This window comes from Callithrix jacchus, chromosome 3 (genome assembly GCF_049354715.1).
Source record: "Callithrix jacchus isolate 240 chromosome 3, calJac240_pri, whole genome shotgun sequence".
In the NCBI taxonomy this organism is placed as follows: domain Eukaryota; kingdom Metazoa; phylum Chordata; class Mammalia; order Primates; family Cebidae; genus Callithrix; species Callithrix jacchus.
The window spans coordinates 15,651,876-15,673,904 of NC_133504.1; the positions used below are offsets into that span (position 1 = coordinate 15,651,876).

General features: G+C 36.9%; 1 protein-coding gene across 3 annotated transcripts in view; it reads left to right on the forward strand.

Annotated features, from left to right (window-relative positions):
• Positions 1 to 22,029, forward strand: part of GPM6A (glycoprotein M6A) — a 379,853-nt gene that overhangs the window by 329,938 nt on the left and 27,886 nt on the right. For all 3 annotated transcript variants that reach the window (XM_002745202.6, XM_054252777.2, XM_003732397.5), the window contains exon 3: positions 6,417 to 6,573. In XM_002745202.6, coding sequence (XP_002745248.4) covers positions 6,417 to 6,573 — 157 coding nt within the window. The remainder of the gene's footprint in view (positions 1 to 6,416; positions 6,574 to 22,029) is intronic.

The window sequence follows — 22,029 nt, forward strand, 5'->3', positions numbered from 1 at the left end:
TATGGCAATAAATGCCCACATGAGAAGGAAGGAAAGATCTAAAATCAACACCCTATTATCAAAATTGAAAGAGGTAGAGGAGCAAGACCAAAAAAACTTAAAGCATAGCAGAAGACGAGAAATAACTAAGATCAGAGCAGAACTGAAGGAGATACGGACACAAAAATCTCTTCAAAAAATCAATAAATCCAGGATCTGGTTTTTCGAAGAGATCAACAAAATAGACCACTAGCCAGATTAATAGAAAAGAAAAGACAGAATAGTCAAATAGATGCAATAAAAAACGATAAAGAGGATATCACCACAGATTCCATAGAAATACAAACCATCACCAGAGATTATTACAAATATCTCTATGTACATAAACTAGTAAACCTTGAAGAAATGGATAAATTCCTGGACACTTGCATCCTCCCAAGCCTAAACCAGGAAGAAGCCAAAACCCTGAATAGACCAATAACAAGGTCTGAAGTTGAGGTAGCAATTTACAGCCTACCACCCAACAAAAGCCCAGGTCCAGATGGATTCACAGCTTAATTCTACCAGATGTACAAAGAGGGGCTGGTACCATTCCTTTTCAAACTATTACAAACAATTCAAAAAAAGGGAATCCTTCCCAAATCATTTTATGAGACCAACATCATCCTGGTACCAAAACCCAGCAGAGGCTCAACAAGAAAACTTCAGGCTTGGCACGGTGGCTCATGCCTATAATCCCAGCACTTTTGGAGGCCGAGGTGGGTGGATCCCGAGGTCAAAAGATCAAGACCATCCTGGTCAATATGGTGAAACCCAGTCTTTACTAAAAATACAAAAATTAGCTGGGGATGGTGGCGCATGCCTGTAGTCCCAGATACTCAGGAGGCTAAGGCAGGAGAATTGCTTGAACCCAGGAGGTGGAGGTTGCAGTGAGCCAAGATCACGCCATTGCACTCCAGCCTGGGTAGCAAGAGCAAAACTCTGTCTCAAAAAAAGAGAAAAGAAAAGAAAACTTCATGCCAATATCCATGATGAACATAGATGCAAAAATCTTCAATCAAATCCTGGCAAACTGATTGCAACAGCACATCAAAAAGCTTATCCACCATGATCAAGTAGGCTTCATCCCAGGGATGCAAGACTGGTTCAACACGCACAAGTCAATAAACGTAATTCACCACATAAACAGACCCAAAGACAAAAACCACATGATTACATCAATTGATGCAGAGAAGGCCTTTGACAAAATTCAACAGCCCCTTATGCTGAAAACCCTCAATAAACTGGGAATTGTTGAAACATAGCTCAAAATAATAAAAGCTGTTTATGACAAACCAACAGCCAATATCATACTGAACAGGCAAAAACTGGAAGCATTCCCTTTGAAATGTGGCACTCAACAATGATGCCCTCTCTCACCACTTCTATTCAATATAGTGTTGGAAGTTCTAACCAGAGCAATCAGGCAAGAAAAAGAAATAAAGTATATTCAAATGGGAAAGGAGGAAGTCAAATTGTCTCTATCTGCAGATGACATGATTGTATATCTAGAAGACCTCATTGTCTCAGCCCAAAATCTCCTTAAACTGATAAGCAGCTTCAACAAAGTCTCAGGATACAAAATCAATGTGCAAAAATCACAAGCATTTCTATACACCAATAACAGACTTAAAGAGAGCCACATTAAGAACAAACTGCCATTCAGAATTGCTACAAAGATAATAAAATACCTGGGAATACAAGTAACAAAGGATGTAAAGGACCTCTTCAAGGAGAACTACAAACCACTGCTCAATGAAATAAGAGAGGACACAAACAGATGGAGAAACATTCCATGCTCACGGTTAAGAAGAATCAATATCATGAAAATGGCTATACTACCCAAAGTAATTTACAGATTCAACACTATCCACATCAAGCTACCAATGACCTTCTTCACAGAACTGGAAAAAAATACCTTAACTTCATATGGAACCAAAAGAGAGCCTGCATAGCCAAGTCAATTCTAAGCAAAAACAAAAACAAAAAGACAAAGTGGGAGGCATCACACTACTGGACTTCAAACTATACTACAAGGCTACAGTAATAAAAGCAGCATGGTACTGGTACTAAAACAGAGATATAAACCAATGGAACAGAACAGAGGCATCGGAGGCAACACCACACATCTATAACCATCCAATCTTTGACAAACCTGACAAAAACAAGCAATGGGGAAAGTAGTCCCTGCTTAATAAATGGTGTTGGGAAAACTGGCTAGCCAAGTGCAGAAAGTGGAAACTTCCTGACACGTTACACTAAAATTAACTCCAGATGGATTAAAGACTTAAACATAAGACCTAACACCATAAAAACCCTAGAAGAAAACCTAGGGAAAACCATTAAGGACATAGGCATAGGCAAGGACTTTATGACCGAAACACCAAAAGCATCAGCAACAAAAGCCAAAATAGACAAATGGGACCTAATCAGACTCCACAGCTTCTGCATAGCAAAAGAAACGTCATTACAGTGAATTAGCCACCAACAGAATGGGAAAAATTTTTGCGATCTACCCATCTGGCTAAAGGGCTGATATCCAGAATCTACAAAGAACTAAAACAGATTTACAAGAAATAGACAAACAATCCAGTTCAAAAGTGGGCAAAGGACATGAATAGACACTTTACAAAAGAAGACATACATGAGGCCAACAAACATATGAAAAAATGCTCATCATCACTGGTCATTAGAGAGATGCAAATCAAAACTACATTGAGATACCACCTCACGCCAGTTAGAATGGCGATCATTAAAAAATCTGGAGACAACAGATGCTGGAGAGGATGTAGAGAAACAGGAACACTTTTACACTGTTGGTAAACGTGTAAGTTAGTTTAAAATGGGAACACTTTTACACTGTTTGAGTGTAAATTAGTTCAACCATTGTGGAAGACAGTGTGGCAGTTCCTCAAGGTCCTGGAAATAGAAATTCCATTTGACCCAGCAATCCCATTACTGGGTATATATCCAAAGGATTATAACTCATTCTACTATAAGGACACATGCACATGAATGTTCATTACAGCACTGTTTACAGTAGCAAAGACCTGGAACCAACCCAAATGCCCATCGATGATAGACTAGACAAAGAAAATGTGGTGCATATACTCCATGGAATACTATGCAGCCATCAAAAACGATGAGTTTGTGTTTTTTGTAGGGACGTGGATGAACCTGTAAACCATCATTCTCAGCAAACTGACACAAGAACAGAAAATCAAACACTGCATGTTCTCACTCATAGATGGGTGTTAAATAATAAGAACACATGGCACAGGGAGGGGTCTGTTGGGGGGAAATAGGGGAGCGACAGTGGGGGGTGGGGAGTTGGGGGAGATAGCATGGGGAGGAAGGCAACACATCACACTGCCATGTGTGTACCTATGCAACAATCTTGCATGTTCTTCTCATATACCCCAAAACCTAAAATGCAATGTAAAAAAAAAAAAATTGAGACTTTTGTTAGACACTTTTCTCATTCAGTAGCTCTCTTGTGATTACTCATTAAATGTATATTAACTTAATAATTTCTTTCTTTTATATATTTTTAAATTCAGATAAGATCTCACTTTGTCTCTGAGGCTGGAGTGCAGTGGGGTGATTATAGCTCACTGCATCATTGACCTCCTAAACACAAGCCATTCTCCAATTTGAGCCTTATATGTAGCTAGGACTACAGCCTTCAGCCAGCAAGACTGTCTAGTTGTTTAATTTTTGTAGAGATGGGGTCTCGCTATGTTGACTGGGCTGGTTTTGAACACATGATTCAAGTGATCCTCTCATCTCAGCCTCTAGAAGTGGTTGGACTACAGGCCTGAGCCACTGCCCCCACCCAATTCAAAGACTTTTATCCAGCACTGTCAGATATCATTCTAGTTGAAGATACAGTAGTTGATATAAATGCTAAAAACCCCTGCCTTTATGAAATTTACATTCTAGTAGAGATGTCAAAAATTAAAGGAAAGCTGGCTGTAGTGGCTCAGAAATTCTCGCACTTTGGGAGACCAAGACTGGCAGATCCCATATTAGTTAGTTCTCATCTGCTATAAATGATACATCTGAGACTGAGTAACTTATAAAAGAAAGAGGTGTCATTGGCTTACAGTTCAGAACTGGGGAGGCCTCAGGAAACTTACAATCATAGTGGAAGGGGAAGCAAACATGTTCTTCACATAGCCAGGAGAAAGAGGTGCAGAGCGAAGCGGCAGGAAAGCACCTTATAAAACCATCAGATCTCATGAGAACTCACTATCACAAGAACAGCATGGAGATAAACGCCCCCATGATTCAACTACCTCCCCACTGGGTCTCTCCTATGACACATGGGGATTATGGGAACTACAATTCAAGATGAGATTTGGGTGGGGTCACAGTCAAACCATATCAAATCTCTTTAAGCCCAGAAGTTCAGATCCCTTGAGACCAGCCTGGGCAGCATGGTCTCAATCTACAAAAAAAATGAAGAAATTAGTAGGGATGGTGGTGTACACCTCTAGTCCCAGCTATTTGGGAGGCTGGGACCAGAGGATCACTTGAGTCTTGGAGGTTGAGGCTACACTGAACCATGCTCATGTCACTGCACTCCAGCCTGAGTGACAGGGAGATAGTGTCTTGAAAAATAAATAAATAAATAGATAGATAGATAAATAAATAAATAAATGGAAATCATACATTTTATGGAAATCATACCTTCATAAATCTGATTTATGAAGGAAGTTAGAAGTTCAAAGGAAGATTGGTGGGTTGATTGAAAATGTAAATTTATTTCATACTCACTGAATTCACCCAGCAGTCTCAATAAAATCTTTAGCATCAACAGGTACTCATATATTGGTGCTGTATTAACTTTTAATTAGAAAGTCATGGTCTCTATCCGAAGAAATGTACGTAGTTAATACATTCCCAGTATTAAATATAACCTACCTTTTAGGTTAAGTAACTATTGTATAGCATTCAATTCGTGTTATTACCACATCTGCCTTTAACTGGCTATTTCTTCTACTCTGATTACAATGATTGTAAAATGTTCACTGATCATGCAGATATACATATAATAAATAAACCCCAATGGAGTGTTTGACTCTAGGCTACACCTAAGACTATAAATATTCCTACTGATTTAAAAGATATTATTTGGAGCATATATATGAAATGAATATTTTCAAAACATGGAAATGCAAATAATCTTAATTTGTAAATAAATTAATTGTTCTTTATCTTCTTGAATTTCATTCTGTAGTTACAGAGCTATGGGAAAAGAAGAAAATCTATGTATCTATCCATATATCCATCTGTTATTCATGTATCAGTTCTGTGTGTGCACATTTCTACATTTTCTAGATAAATGTTTTATTTTAGCCACATGGGCTTTTTTTTCAACTGGGCAATCAATTTTAAGAAAATGTAAATGTAAGAAAATGAAAAGAACCTTCCCTTGTGACTACAAAAGTATGCCATATCTTGGCTCAGACCCAATTCCACAGAATATCCATTAGTGATTCTGCCTAAAAGGCTTCATTTACAATGTTTATCTGTAAAACCATATTTTTTTATTATTCACATTATCATTAAGAATACATATAATGTTTATGATAAGTACAAAATAGATTACAACTATAATTGACTATCTGTAATGACAAAATATGGGATTTATATCATTTTGTGTAAAACAGCTACATCATTAATTATAAAGGTTTCTTCCCCTTTAAGTTTTAAAAAACAGTGTTACATACGCAAATCTTTACATTTGGTCTTTTGTCCTAATTAGAGGAAGTTTATGATGATTATACTGCTTAATAAATGAATAGGCCAGGTGCAGTGGCTCACGAATGAAATCCTAGCCCCTTGGGAAGCCGAGGTGGTGGATTGTCTGAGCTTATGAGTTCAAACCAGCCTGGCCAACATGGTGAACCCTGTCTCTACTAAAAAGACACAGGCATGGTGGCACATGCCTGTAATCCCAGCTATTTGGTGGCTGAGGCAGAAGAACCACTTGAACCCAGGAAGCAGAGGTTGCAGTGAGACGAGATTGCACCACTGCATTCCAGCTTGGGCAACAGAGCAAGACTCTGTCTCCAAAAAGAAAAAAAAAGAGAGCAAACTCCAGCTTACTTTGGTGAGAACTAAGGAGGAGGGGAGGCAAGAAAAGAAGAGGAGGAAACTTACAAGCATGAAAACCCTAACTCTCTTGTCAACAAATACTGGAAGTGGCAGCACAAAATTTATATATTAACATTAGATATATGAAGCAAACATGTTTTTGAAATCCAGCCTCCATTATGCATATAAATATTCTATAACTTTCATTCCAAAAGGATCATGAGTATGTGAGAATCAATTTCTGCATAGCAGCAATAAAAAGTTATTGCAATAAATCACTTTGTCTTTTCTCTCAGGATCGACATCTTTAAGTATGTGATCTACGGCATTGCAGCTGCATTCTTTGTGTATGGCATTTTGCTGATGGTGGAAGGTTTCTTCACAACTGGTGCCATCAAAGATCTCTATGGGGATTTCAAAATCACCACTTGCGGCAGATGTGTGAGCGCTTGGGTATGTTGGTTCTCTATATTCAGTATTTAATGTCCATTTATTTAAATAGCACACAGGTGTTTGCATTCATCTTCCAAGAATTAAAGTATTTTTTTAACACAGTAACATTTCCTTCTGTGATGGCTATCTTAAATCTCGATAACATTGTTTTTGAAAGTAGGATTATTCCTTGTGAAACATCAGTTTCAAATCTTCAGATTCTATGTAGCATATCTAGTTTTGTTTCTAGAGGTAGCAAAACTGTAGATTGATTTATGAATTTTTTTTCAAAGGGCTTTGTGGTTCTCATGAGAATCCCAGAAAAATTCATCTTCAATTTATCAGCAATATATGTGCCTCTCTCCTGTTACACAATATCTCTGTATTTTACTGTAAATTTGAGGATACCTATATCATGTAATTTCTGTTTTCTATTATCTGAATAATTCTATTAATTTCAGCCTTAAATTTTAATTGATATAATATTTAATGGCAAATTAAATTTATAGTCTTACTCTAGAGTTTTGCAATACAGACAATGCGTATCTATTAATGCCTAAGAGTGGTAAAAATAAAAAGTAATATGGTTGAAAGTACTTTTGCCCTTTTATGCAAAATAATTTTCTATAATGACATGTTGAAGCTTCCATTCTTGACGGACATATTTTACTTATTTCTAATGTTATGTAACAGTGTCTAATTATAACATATAATTCATATTAAAAAGGTGAGTATTTCTTATTACTCAATATTACTTACATTACATGTTAAGTAATAGAATACTAATAAGGAATAATATAAATTACTTCAATGTCACAGTAACATTAAAAAATACCTGCAACCAGCAAATCTTTTTAATTTTAACCTGTTTCTGACACATTTTATTATGTATCTCAGTGTCAACAGTAACAACAATCTGATGAGATAGTTTACTTGAGTTGTGGATATTTGTAGTGGTCTCTGGAATTATTTCTTATAAGAATCACCTATTTTTGGTTTGGGACAAAACTTATCATAATACCCAAAGAGGTAAAATATATGAGTAGGAGTAGAACTAGAATCCCAATAATGTGACTAAGAGGCTTTAAACTGTGCCTTATTATTGAAATTATTTGAATCAGTAACATCGTATTACAGATCCGGAGAAAGTTAGTTACACAGAGATCTTGGATTAATGAAAAATTAAAATATGAATAATGCGGGGTCCAATGTTCAGGGATGCCTAAGCAACTTCTCTAGCAAAAAGGCAAGTTCTGATTTTAAGATTTGTATCTCTCCTACCAATGGAGTATAGTAAATTGAGTTATATAGTAATGGATTTTTTCTTACTATGGAACAGGAACTTTGTAATGCCACTGGTGTGCCTTGGCGAGTCACTTACCTTTTATGGATCACAGTTTCCTCATTTACGAAATGAGGATCATTTCTGAAGTTTATTCCAGTTCAACGAGTCTGTGATGCTAAAGCCCTAGTGAAAAAATAGAGATAAGGGGGTCTGAAAGCACATCTTACCGTAAGGTGATAAGCCTCTGCCAGGAAAAGTGCAGTCAATTGTGTTATTTCATTCAGAATTTGAAAATTTACTTCATAGTAAAAAGAAAAAACAAAGAAGAAACTGCATATCTATATATATATAGAGAGAGAGATACAGTTGGTTGTCTGCCTGCCATTCAAACATCTTACAGTATTTCAAATAGGAAGTTTTGAAGCAAAACACGAGCCACGTTTTTTGTTGTTGTTGTTGTTGTTTTTTTTTTTTTTCTATAATGGCAACAATTGTGTCACCACTCCCACCCAACAGACCAGAAGGCTGGCAGCAGCTGCATGGGCTCCTCCAGAGGCAACGCAGCAAGGTGTCAGCCCAGCAAGATGCCCCTCCCACCCCTGTAACACCTCCCTCACACCTCGGAATGAGCAGAGCAGAGGCGGGAGTAGGAGCTGCATTCCCCTGCGTTCTGCAGAGGCAGCAGCGCAGCGGGTGAGGCTGGGAACCATACCGTGTGTCCCAGCACTGCCTTCACGAAGGGGACTAGCTCCAAGGCTGAGAAGTAAAGAGTGGTGGCTGCAGCCAGTGTTGCAGATCCCTGCCCCCGCTTCCCCTCTGCCAACCACCCCCACACCCCTACCCCAGCCTGCATATCACGCAGGACTCGTAGCTCCATGGAATCCAGGGGAAAAGAAATATTTATCTTCCACCCTCTCCTGCTACTTATTTCCATTGTACTGCTGCTGCTTTTTTTTTTTTTTTTCATTTATAGGCAGATTGTATCTTATGGTCCACCTTATTATGTTCAAAGTGAACCTGTTAACCTGTTTTCCCTGTGTTCCATAGCTTTGAGTGTGTCTGGCTTTTGAAGGTATCTCAGTTCAACTCTACTTGGAATATTGAATAAACTAAAGGGTGGAATTTTCTTTTTTGCAACAAGTAAATTATAAAAAGTCTTCCTTAGCTAAGACTAACAGAAGCTTGTTATTCTATCCCTGTTTCTCTCTGCTGCTAAAGAGGAAAACGGTCACTAATTGAAACTACATCAGCAAAAATACAATTAATTTTGAAGTAGCAGGGCAGGCGCCGTGGCTCAGACCTGTAATCCCAGCACTTTGGGAGGTCGAGGAGGTCAGGAGTTCGAGAGTAGGTTGGCCAACATAGTGAAACCCCGTCTCTACTAAAATTACGAACATTAACCGGGCATAGTGACACGCGCCTGTAGTCCCCGCTGAGGCAGGAGAATTGCTTGAACCTGGGAGGCAGAGGTTGCAGTGAGCCGAGATCACATCACAGCTCTCTAGCTTGGGTGACAGAGCAAGACTTGTTCTCAAAAAAAAAAAAAAAAAAAAAAAAAAAAAAAAAAAAATTGAAGCAGCATTGTATCACTAAATGGAGACATAATCAATATTCCCTTTACTTAATGAATACCTGAGAAAGCATAATTTGATCTGTATTTTGCATTTCCTCTCATGCAATATCGTCCAATTCAAGTTGGTTACAACATTTTAATGCTATCTATCATTCAAAATCTAGAATTTGAGGCACATAAAACATAAAACCACAATATTAAAATTTGGGAGTGAAAATGATTATTAACTACTTTATTAAAACATTACACGAAGTTCTTAAAATATTTTAAGTAACAAAATGTATTTACCTCAAATATTAAATGGCACCAAATTGAGTACATTCAAATACATGTTACTGAATACATTAAACATGAACTAATTAAGTTTAATGTAGAAATATTTTCTTTAACCATATTTTATTATTAAAATTGAAGCCAAAACATATTTATTCTATTGGAACTTAGAAGACATTCAGTGTGTCACATTTTGAAATATTGGGGTGATTTTTGCACCAATCCCCAATTTTCCTATTTCTATAAATTGCCAGCTGCTTCTATGACGTCATCATGGATCTCAGAATTTATCTATACTTCTTCTGACTTTTCGATTTTTAAATGCAATGCTTTTAAAGTAATAGATTTCCCAAATGCACTAAATTCTATGGAATGTTTAATACATTTAGTTTCCATAAGTTTACCTGCTCTGAGAGTTAAAACAATAATGTTTGGAAGTGTTTTTACTCGTTTGCTAGTTCTCCCACAACAGGGTACTATAAAGTGGATGGCTCAAACAACAGATATTCATTGTTTCAGGGTTCAGGAAGCCGGAAGTTTCAGACCAAGGTGTTACGAGGGTGGAGTTTTTTTCCTGAGGGCTGTGAAGAACACCCTGTTCCATGTTTCTTCTTTACCTTCTGGTAATTTGTGACATCCAGTGGTTTATAGAAGTACCACCCATCACTGCCTTCACATTCATATGGTGTTTTCCCTGCCTTAAAGGCTGTGTCCCAATTCCCCCCTTTTTATGAGGGCAGCAGTCATATTGAAATGGAGTCCACCCTAATGACCTAATTTTTCTTTCTCAACTCCTTAAAGATCAAGTAAAGTCAATCTCTGAGATGCTAGTGGTAGAATTTTATCATGTGACTTTTGTGAGGACACAATTCAACTCATAACAATCTTATTATAACAGCAACATGCTTCCATATGAAATTTTTTTTTAAGACAGAGTCGCCCAGGTTGGAGTACAGTGGCGTGATCTCAGCTCACTGTAACCTTTACCTCCTGGGTTTAAGTGATTCTCCTGCCTCAGCCTCCTGAGTAGCTGGGATTACAGGCACACACCACCAACACCCAGTTCCATTTTGTATTTTTAGTAGAGATGGTGTTTCACCATGTTGGTCAGGCTGGTCTCAAACTCTTGCCTTCATAATCCACCCTTCTCAACCTTCCAAAATGCTGGAAGGTCACCACGAGCGACTCTCATATATAGTTGATATTATATATGAGCGACTCTCATATATATTTTTTAAAGCAACAAAATTGACTAATCGCTATTGTTACCCTGTTTCAGAGATACACATAAAAGGTTGAATATCCTAATCTGAAAATCCTGAATCCGAAATGCTCCAAAATGTAAACCTTTTTGAGCACCAACATGATGTTCAAAGGAAGTGTTTATTGGCACATTGCAGAGTTGGGGTATGTGGATTTGGATGTTCAACGAGTAACTCTAATGCAACTCTGACACAATCTGAAAAAATCTGGAATTCAAAACACTTCTGGTCCTAAACATTTCAGATAAAGGATATTCAACCTTTTTTCTATTTGTGTAGTTTAAGATACCTGTCTTATTAGCATCATGTGTTGGTAGATTTCACCAGAGTATATTAGACTATTTTTAAGACATACTCTGTATTATCTTGAAATCGATTCTGTGTGTTATAACTCACAGCTCCATTTCATAGCTTAAAGTCAAATTTTGGTACTAATAATAAGTTGTAGGACGTTAAAGACATTGAATCCTTCAATAAACTATGTCATGTAGATACTAGAATTGTCCTTATTTCAGAGATAAAGAAGCTGCCGCTGGAGAAGATGATTGACTTGCCTGGTGCCACGGTGGGCAGTGAAGTCAGATTTGAATTCAAGCATCTAGCACAGAGCCCATGCCACTAACCTGATGATTAGGTCTTCCCTTCCATTTTGTGGTTTATTTGGGTTAATTTAATAGGACAGTTATCTGTTCACAGGGACTTTTGTAACTTGACAGTCATTTTCTGTTTTGCTTCTTAGTAAGATCATTCATTGGTCATTGGAAAGCTTTTCATTACAGAGATGTCCTTATTTTCACCTTTGCTTTTATTGACAATCATGAATTGCCTCTTTTTACAAATACAAGAATACCCTGCAGGATGTGAAAGAACTTGGTAGTCTAAAATGCTTTTCTGTGACTAACAGACTTTTGATAACTAGCTGTAAGAAGGCCTTAGATAAATTTTTAAGTATTGTAAAGAAACTCTGCATTCTAGACTTTCCCTAAAATTTAATCCTTTTAAAAATAAAACACGCAGACACACACATACACACACACACACACACACACACACACACACACACAACATTTGAACCCAAACAGCGGAAACAGAATTTCTAGAATGAAGCCTTGCCTCTTTCTAGGAAACTCCAAATCCAACATGGGGAAGGCAACATCATTTTTTCTCAGATTTTAACAATAGACTTTAACTGGTTTCTTAGTAGGGAACAGTTGGGGGTGGGGTGCAGGAGGATGCAGACTTCTTCAAACATAGGAGTGATATTTTAAAATAATGTTTCAAAAAGCATTGCATGAGGAAAAAGGATCAGGATTTTATTTGCTGCAAGTATCTGACATAGATCTCACATATTGCTTCAGGACTGAGCTCTAACTACTAGGAAGTGGACCAGTCTCAGTGTAACTGTTGAGATATTAACTACGCTGGTGTATAAATTACAGAAAGAAAGAAATATGAAGAAACGAAGTTCTTATTTGTTCTGATGTCCGATGTAAAAGTTGACAGAAATGTTTTGCTAGTCTCATAAGATGGCATTGATAAAATGGAAAACTCTGTGTAAAGCATCTAGTTTAGATTTTTAAACACAAAAGAGGCTTACAGCGGCCAGAAATGGAAAATTGATACAAAGTTTGCATCATGTGGATCACCGTAAGTTGTGACTGAAATTCAGTTAAAATAAAATAGCTTCTCAAAATGTTGAACATTTTATTTTGTTTATATCTGTTTGTTTTTGATTTTTTAGATGATTCTGTCATTGTATATACTCATTGACCAATACTTTAAAAAAAACACTTTTGTATATTCTCATAACAGAATGTCCTAGGATATAATTTTGTATAATTTACGACTGCTTACATTTTTATAATTCTGAAGTATTTTTTAAGTAAACATTTTATTTTGGAATAATTTTAGATTTATGGAAAGGTAAAGACAGTACAGTTTCTATATATACCAAACCTAGTTTACCCTATGATTGACACCATAGTTAATATGGTATATTTGTTTCAATTAATGAACCAATAATGATACACTATTGTTAAATAAAAGTCCATGCCTCTTTCTGATTTCCTTACTTTTTACAAAATGTTATTTTTCTGTATCAGTATTCCATTCAGGATACAATATTACATTTAAATGTCTCTTCTTAGACTACTAAGAACTATAACATTTGCTCATGCTTTCCTTGTTTTCACGGGCCTTGACAGTTTTAAAGAGTATTAGCTAAGTAATACATTTTGTAAATGAACTTCAGTTGTAATTTGTCTGATGTTTTCCTCATTGGATTGGGGTTTTGAGTTATGAGGAGGAAGGTTACAGAGATGTATCTTTCTCATCACATCACATCGAGGGTGTCTAAAGTACTTTTACTGAAAAAGAAAAACTAAACACATGAAATGGCACATTATCTGACCCATGCGTTCCTAAACAGAGAAGCTATATTAAAATAATTACATAAAAAATCTATTTTATAATAAATACCCTGTCTATAGCAGGTTAATAGTCTACAGACCTCTATTTTGTTTTTGCAAAGTATTCTTAAAATCTTCGTTTGTAACTTTGTTAATATAAAATTTAATCACAGAATGCGATGCCCTCTGAAAAATTTTAGGGAAATATCTCTATAACTTATGAATTTCTAATTTCTACTTACAAATGCAGCGTCGTTTAAATGAATGCATCTCGAAGTATAGGTTTTTCAATCCAATTTTGCAATAAGCCGTGAATTAATGTCAAGTATAGCAAATGTTCATCCTCAATCCTCAGTTTCTTAGACTTGATGACTCCCAAGAACACAATCTGGATACATTCACTCACATTAACTGTTTTCAGTGTGATTAGCCTCAATATTACACTTTCAGGTGACACTTCACAAAGGAAAACATGGTTTTTAAATTGGCTAATTTGAGCTCAGATACCCTTTCAGTATGCCAAATATTTTCACACGTGTAATAGTTATTATTTAAATAGACCACTAACGATGAAATAATAACCACAGATTACTAATGGGCTTTTAAATATTGATTGGTTAATGAATGCCTTTATTTTTCAACCAGAAACTGTATGCCTACTGTACTGGGAAAAATCTTTATGTAAATATATTTATTTTAAAAATTATTTTTCGAACAAAACTCAAGAGCTATTTTTTTTAGGAGTTTGCCTTTCAATCAATAACATTTTACAAAAGATATTGCTTCACAACATTTTGAAACTCCATTTCTTTATCTCTATTTCTCATTTTGAGATTAACTACTACTATAGTTTATATTTTAAGATTGCTTTATGCGGAAACTAAGTCTTTTAAGGATATTAAAGTTCAATGTTCCCTGAAGTATTAGTAAGGCCAGCATTATTATATTGAGAACACTGGTCAAAGGTGCATTTCTCAGGCTGGGGCACAGTGGCTAACACCTGTAATCCCAGCACTTTGGGAAGCCAAGGCGGGGGGATCACCTAAGGTCTGGAGTTCCAGACCAACCTGGCCAACATGGTGAAACCCCATCTCTACTAAAAAAAAAAAAATTAACTGGGCGTGGTGGTGGGCACCTGTAATCCCAGCTACTCAGAAGGCTGAGAGGCAGGAGAAGTGCTTAAACTTGGGAGGTAGAGGTTGCAGTGAGCTGAGATGGTGCCACTGCACTCCAGCCTGGTGGATAGAGCAAGACTCCATCTCAAAAAAAAAAAAAAAAAAAAAAGAAGTATGTTTCTCAGACATTTATAGTATCCCTGATATTAAAGTTATATTATATTGTTAATAGTCACAAAATGGAAGTTTTCTCTGCAGTAATATTTGCTGAAAAAATGCATATTCTACTAAGCTAATGGCTTTGTCTTTTTTTTTTTTGGAAACAGTGTTTTGCTCTTTTGCCCAGGCTGGAGTGGCCCAATGTTGGCTCACTGTCACTTCCACCTCCCAGGTTCAAGCACTTTTCCTGCCTCAGCCTCCCAAGTAGCTGAGATTGCAGGCACGTACCACCACACCAGGCTAATTTTTGTATTTTTAGTAGAGACGAAGTTTCACCATGTTGGTCAGGCTGGTCTCAAACACCTGACCTTAGGTGATCCACCCGCCTTGGCCTCCCAAAGTGCACGGATTACAGGCCTGAGCACCATGCCTGGCCAATGCTTTTATTTTTATATAATTTGACTTTATTTGAATTTTGTTTTCAATTGAAAAAATAAAATCTCTGGCTCCATTTTATTTATTTTAAGGATCTGTTACAAGGATTGATAGGTCATGCAGAGCTGTAAGGATTCACCAAGGAACGAAACAGAATCCCTGCCCCTGGGGGGCCCTTAGTATAGTCAGAATACGTGGGAAATGTGTACATGAACTCATGCATGCCAAGCATATTGATGAGCATGCATAGAGCTTACAGTGTTTTCACAGAGAGGAGGTGGTTAAAGTCTGTGATAAAGAATTGTTGCTAAGGCTGGGCCTGGTGGCTCACACCTCTAATCCCACCACTTTTGGAGGCCAAGGCGGGCAGATCACTGGAGGTCAGAAGTTCAAGACTAGCCTGGCCAACATGCTGAAACCCCATCTCAAAAAATAAATAGATAAATAAATTAATTAATTAAAAATAAAAATTATGAACAACAACAAAAAAGAAGTGTTGTTGACTAGACCTAAGGCCCAGTACAGTACACATTGTGGGCACACAGGAAATTTTAATTACAGTAATGCACCCCTAATGTGTTCATCAGTGCAGAACCACATATCAGAGGGTGGTCCTGTGAGATTACAATACCATGGTTTTACTGTACCTTTTCTGTGATTAGATATGTTCAGAGACACAAATGTTTGCCATCATGTTACAGTTACCTACGGTATTTGGTATAGTAACATGCTATGTAGATTTATGGCCTAAAAGCAATAGGCTATCCCATGTAGCGTAGGTTTGTAGTAGCCTATACATCTAGGTTTGTGTAAGTATATGCTATGATGTTTGTACAAGGACTGAATCGCTTAATGATAAATTTCTCAAAATGTATTCCTTTCTTTAAAGGATGTGTAACCGTATTAACAAATTAGTGAGTAAAAGGGGCTCTTGATCTTGGATTGAGAGGATAGAAAATCTTCCTTTTGTTTTGAGACAGAGTCTTGCTCTGTTGCCCAGGCTGGAGTGCAGTGTAGCAATCTAGGCTCACTGCACCTCCACCTCCGGGTTCAAGTGATTCTCCTGCCTCAGCCTCCTGAGTAGCTGGGACCATATGTGTGCACCACCATGCCCAGCTAAGTTTTGTATTTTTAGTAGAGATGGAGTTTCACCATATTTCCCAGGCTAGTCTTGAGCTCCTGACCTTGTGATCCACCTGCCTCAGCATCCCAAAGTGTTGGGTTTACAGGCGTGAGCCACCAAGCCTGGCCAGAAAGAACTTCTACAAGTAACCCAGAAGGTGTGAATTAGAATGAAATATAGAGTACTGCAACCATTCATGTGCTAGATCAGGATGGAGAAGTTAAGTAAGTGCAAAACCCTGATGTGTCATGTAAATCTTGAAATACATGAATGTGATTTGTTGAGTGGATGAGACCAATGCAAGGTAATAAAGAAGAAAGCACTGTAGTTCATTTTTAAATGTTGACTTCATTTGTTAGCACAATTTTAAATTGGCAGCAATATTAAGCAGAAAGTACAGAGATTCAAATATACTCCTTTCTCTTACATATATGCAGTCTCCTGTACTATTAAAATCTCTTGGATGGGCGCGGTAGCTCACGCCTGTTATCCCAGCACTTTGGGAGGCCGAGGTGGGCAGATCATGAGGTCAGGAGATTGAGACCATCCTGGCCAACACAGTAAAACCCCATCTCTATTAAAAATACAAATATTAGCTAGACATGGTGGCATGTGCCTGTAATCCCAGCTACTAGGGATGCTGAGGCAGGGGAATTGCCTGAACCAGGGAGACAGAGATCAAGCCATTGCAATCCAGTCTGGCTATAGAGGGAGACTCCATCTCAAAAAAAAAGGAAAAAAATTCCACACCAGAGTGGTACATTTGTTACAATCAACAAACCTGCATTGACACATCATGACCCAAAGTTCACATTTTAAATCACGGTTTATTCCTGATGTTGTATATTCAATGAATTTGGACAAATGTATAATGTCATGTATCAACAATTATAGTATCACACAGAGTGCTCCATTGCCCTAAAAATATTCTGTGCTTCCTCCCTCATCCCTAACCCCTGGACACGGCTGATTCTTTTACTGTTTCCACAGTTTTGCCTTTCCCAGAAAGTCATAGTTGGAATCATGTAGTACATAGCTTTTCCAAATTGGCTTCTTTCACTTAGCAATATGCATTTAAGATTCCTCCACATCATTTCATGGCTTTATAGCACATTTCTTTTCTTTTTAAAAATATTTTTATTTTACTGATTGGTTGGTTGAATAAATTGGCATATAAAAGTTGTATATATTTATTCTGTACCACATGTTGGTTTGAAATATGCATATATTGTGGAATGGCTAAATCAAGTTAATTGATATTTGCATTGCCTCAGATGGCTTGTTGTCTTGAGAGCACTTAAGTCTACTCTCTTAACAATGTTCAAGAATACAATACAGTGTTATTAACTATAACGGACCATGTTGTACAATAGATCTGTTAACTTATTCCTCCTGTCTACCTGAAATCTTGTGAGCTTTGACCAGTATCTCTCTCCAAACCCATCAGCCCCAGCTCATTTCTTTTTAATGCTGACTAATATTCCATTGCCTAGATGTATTATGGTTTGTTTATCCATTCCCTACCCAGAGACATCTTGGTTGCTTTCAAGTTTTGGCAATTAGTAAAATGCTTTAAACATCTGTGTGAAGGTTTTCCTGTAGACATCAGTTGTCAGCTCATTCAAGTAAATACCAGGAAGTCAATGGCTGGATTACACAGCAACAGTATGTTTAGTTTTTTTTTTTAAAATTTATTTATTATACTTTAAGTTCTGGGGTACATATGCAGAGCATGCAGGTTTGTTGCATAGGTGTGCACATGTGCCATGGTGGTTTGCTGCATCCGTCCCCCCATCATCTACATTAGATATTTCTCCTAATGCTATCCCTCCCCAATCCCTTCACCCCTGCTATCTCTCCCCTAGCCCCACACCCTCAGACAGGCCCCGGTGTGATATTCCCCTCCCTGTTTCTATGTGTTCTCATTGTTCAACACCCACTTATGAATGAGAACATGTGGTGTTTGGTTTTCTGTTCTTGTGTCAGTTTGCTGAGAATGATGGTTTCCAGCTTCATCCATGTCCCTGCAAAGGACATGAACTCATCCTTTTTTATGGCTGCATAGTATTACACCGTATATATGTGCCACATTTTCTTTATCCAGTCTATCACTGATGGGTATTTGGGTTATACTACATTGCCAAACTCCTTTCCAAAACTGCTCTACCATTTTGCATTCCCACCAAAAATATATGAGAGTTTCTATGTTGCAATTAGTTTTACATTTTAGAAAAATTATTCTAAATAAAAGTAAAGGCTGGATTGAAGAGGAAAAATGCTTGAGGTAGGGAAAATTTATATCTTTTACTCTGACACTTATGTTCTTATTACTTAATGATTTTATATATAGTTATTTCACTACCATAATTACTTCCAATGGCATGAGCAGTGATTATTATTTAAACTTTCTATATTTTAATTTGGCCACATCATTTCTAAATTAATATGTTTTTTTTTCTAGTTGCAGTTCAGGTGCCCATTCTAATTCTAATAGAATCTTCTTGGTTTCTTTCTTTCTCTCTCTCTCTCTCTCTCTCTCTTTCTCTCTCTCTCTCTTGCTCTATCTATCTATCTAGATAAGTTCAAGTAAATACCAGGGATTTCAAGTAAATACTATACATATATATATATATATATATATATATATATATATATCTTCAAGTAAATGCTATACAGAGAGAGAGAGAGAGAGAGAAAGAAAGAAAGAAAGACAAAGATTGCTCTTTTTTCTTGTTTTTTGTGTTTTTTTTTTGGAGACAGAGTCTCACTCTGTCACCCAGGCTGGAGTGCAGTGATGGGATACCAACTCACTGCAACTTCCGCCTCCCAGTTTCAAGTGATTCTGCTGCCTCAGCCTTGAGAGTAGCTGGGATTACAGATGGCTGCCACCATGTCTGGCTAATTTTTGTATTTTTAGTAGAGACGGGTTTTTACCATGTTGGCCAGGCTGGTCTTGAACTTCTGACCTCAGGTGATCCGCCTGCCTCAGCCTCCCAAAGTGCTGGGGTTAGAGGAGTGAGCCACTGTGCCTTGCCTAGCTAAATATGGTTTTAAGTGGGAAAGAAAGAAAAGCACTAGTTAAAAAATGTGTGCGAGCTGGTGTGCAGGCAAGAGGGTGTACCCCTGTTATCATTCCCTTCCCTCAAAACCCCCAGTACGTTATACAGGGAGGAAGAATGACCCTGTGGCAAATAGTTAGATGTTTCCTTTGGTATGCCTCATTCCTTTGACATATTATAATAATATTAAATGTACTGGTCACTGTTTTTGTTTAATTGCTTTCTCCGGTTCTTTAAAATATTTTTCTATCACAAATCTGGATGTAATTTTTTTTTAAACTATCACTTCAGTGTTTATAGTTCTGTTTTATTTCTACTGAATGTGCCAAAAAGTATTCACGTAGCATTTATTTTTTTAACATTTCAAATATTTGAAGATCTGAGTCAATTATAATCTCTCAGCAGATTGATGCATGTGTATGGTATATATGGTACTCTCCTGGATTTTGATAAAGCTTATAATTTCCTTTACATGATCAATTTTAAGAGCTATTTCTGTGTTATAACTTCACATATAAATTAGAGCTTGTATGTTGCCATTTGGTAGAAAAACAGACATATTCTCACTGGTCTGAAACATATCTCACTTCATCCCAGGACAATGATAAGCAGATATGTATCAGTATCCATTTCCATGTCTTTTCCTTGTCTTGCCCAACTTTCTGAAGGTTCCAATGGAGGGGCTGATGTGAAGAGCAATAACTCATGGTTCAAATTATGGAAACACCTTTAAAACAATAATCATATTTTAGTGTGGCCTTCTTCATTGCTCCTTTTCAAGTTTAAAAATTAAAACTAACTTCCTCAGTGACTTTCCTTTTTCTTTTCTTTCCTTTTTTTTTTTTTTTGAGGCATAGTCTCACTGTGTCATCAAGATTGAGCGCAATGGTTCAATCTCAGCTCACTGAAACCTCCGCATCCTGGATTCAAGTGATTCTCTTGCCTCAGCCTCCTGAGTAGCTGGGATTACAGGAGCTCCCCCACCACGCCTGGCAAATTTTTGTATTTTTAGTAGAGATGGGATTTCACCATTTCATCTGAAATTAAATACCCATCAAGGAATACACACTGGTTATCACTCACTTCTAAGGAAATTACACTTTTCTTGGATATTGAGATGTAGTCAACGTGTCAACATTGTTTAAATTCTCCATCTGAGTTAGAAAGATAACATTCTGGCCGGGCGCGGTGGCTCAAGCCTGTAATCCCAGCACTTTGGGAGGCCGAGGCGGGTGGATCACGAGCTCAAGAGATGGAGACCATCCTGGTCAACATGGTGAAACCCCGTCTCTACTAAAAATACAAAAAATTAGCTGGGCACGGTGGCGCGTGCCTGTAATCCCAGCTACTCAGGAGGCTGAGGCAGGAGAATTGCCTGAACCCAGGAGGCGGAGGTTGCAGTGAGTCGAGATCGCGCCATTGCACTCCAGCCTGGGTAACAGGAGCGAAACTCCGTCTCAAAAAAAAAAAAAAAAAAAAAAAAAAAAAGAAAGAAAACATTCTAGTGTTTTTATCAGACTTATATATAAATGTATTAAGTATATACTAAGTATATACTAATTGCACAATTAAATGTGTTCAGGGTTTGCCTGTAAATCTGATATCTTATTTTTTGGTTATTTAGCAAAATATTTAATGATGAAAGTTAGAATAACCAAGGTAGAAAAGTCCATAATGATTGTTCATTAATGGCAGAATTATCTTATTTGTAGGCGTGGTAGTAAAAAGTTTCACACTGTCAATCTAAGTGAGATAATATATCCATCACTAGAATTTTTCTTCCACATAAATCAGATCAGCATATGCATTCAATGACAATTTCATTTACTTGATTTTTTTGCTTCTTCATTCTAATTGTTGTTAATTTTAATTTGAGGAAGAAGAAGCAAAACCCTTGTTAATGGAAGAATTTGAGTAGTTTTAGCTCACCCTTCATTATTCTGTCTTATTAAAGTAATAGCAATACTTTATTTTTGTGTTTTTAAAAAATTGTGACTATATTATGTATACTTTTTCCAGCAATATTTTGTCAACCTTTTAGCAACATATTTTCTTTATTCAGCATTATTTTTCTAAGAAAATATTTACAAGTTGAGACTATGTCTAGTGTCTCTATTTTCTAACATAATATATTAAAATTTTCAACACTTGAATTTATATATTTATCACTAGGGCCATATTTGGTTGTAGACTTTTACGTACATATACTTCTTTTTAATTTTGCTCTCCCTCAGAATCTTTCACTTTTTCTCATCTTTTCCAACCAATGAGAAATTATCATCTTGTAAAATCTTGAGATTTGTCAGTTTAAAGATGACATTTATCTGTCAATACTGTATTATTGTGAACAGTTGCCTTTTATTTTTCATATTTTTATTTTTAGTTATCAGGTAAATGTGTCAAAACCCAATAAATCATAATGATAAACACATGGTAAGATATATTTCCTCACAAGACAAGCCTTTCATTCACACCATCATTCATTCACCAAATGTTTGTTGAGTGTCTACCGTGTTCCAGGCACTACTTTGAGCATTAGAGATAAGCAGTAAGTAAAACAGACAGAACATTGGATATATTTCCCCATCTTAGCTCAAGAGCTCATGCTCTGATTTCTATTAATTTTTACTAGGAACAAAATGACTCTGGACAATATAATGTGATAAACTTACCAAGAGAGTGCTTGCCTTTCCAGAGCAGTTTTCGTGACTAGCATTGTGTGGCTTTAGACAGTATATAAACCTGCTTTATCTAATGAAAGAAATTTATGGAGCATAATAATGGG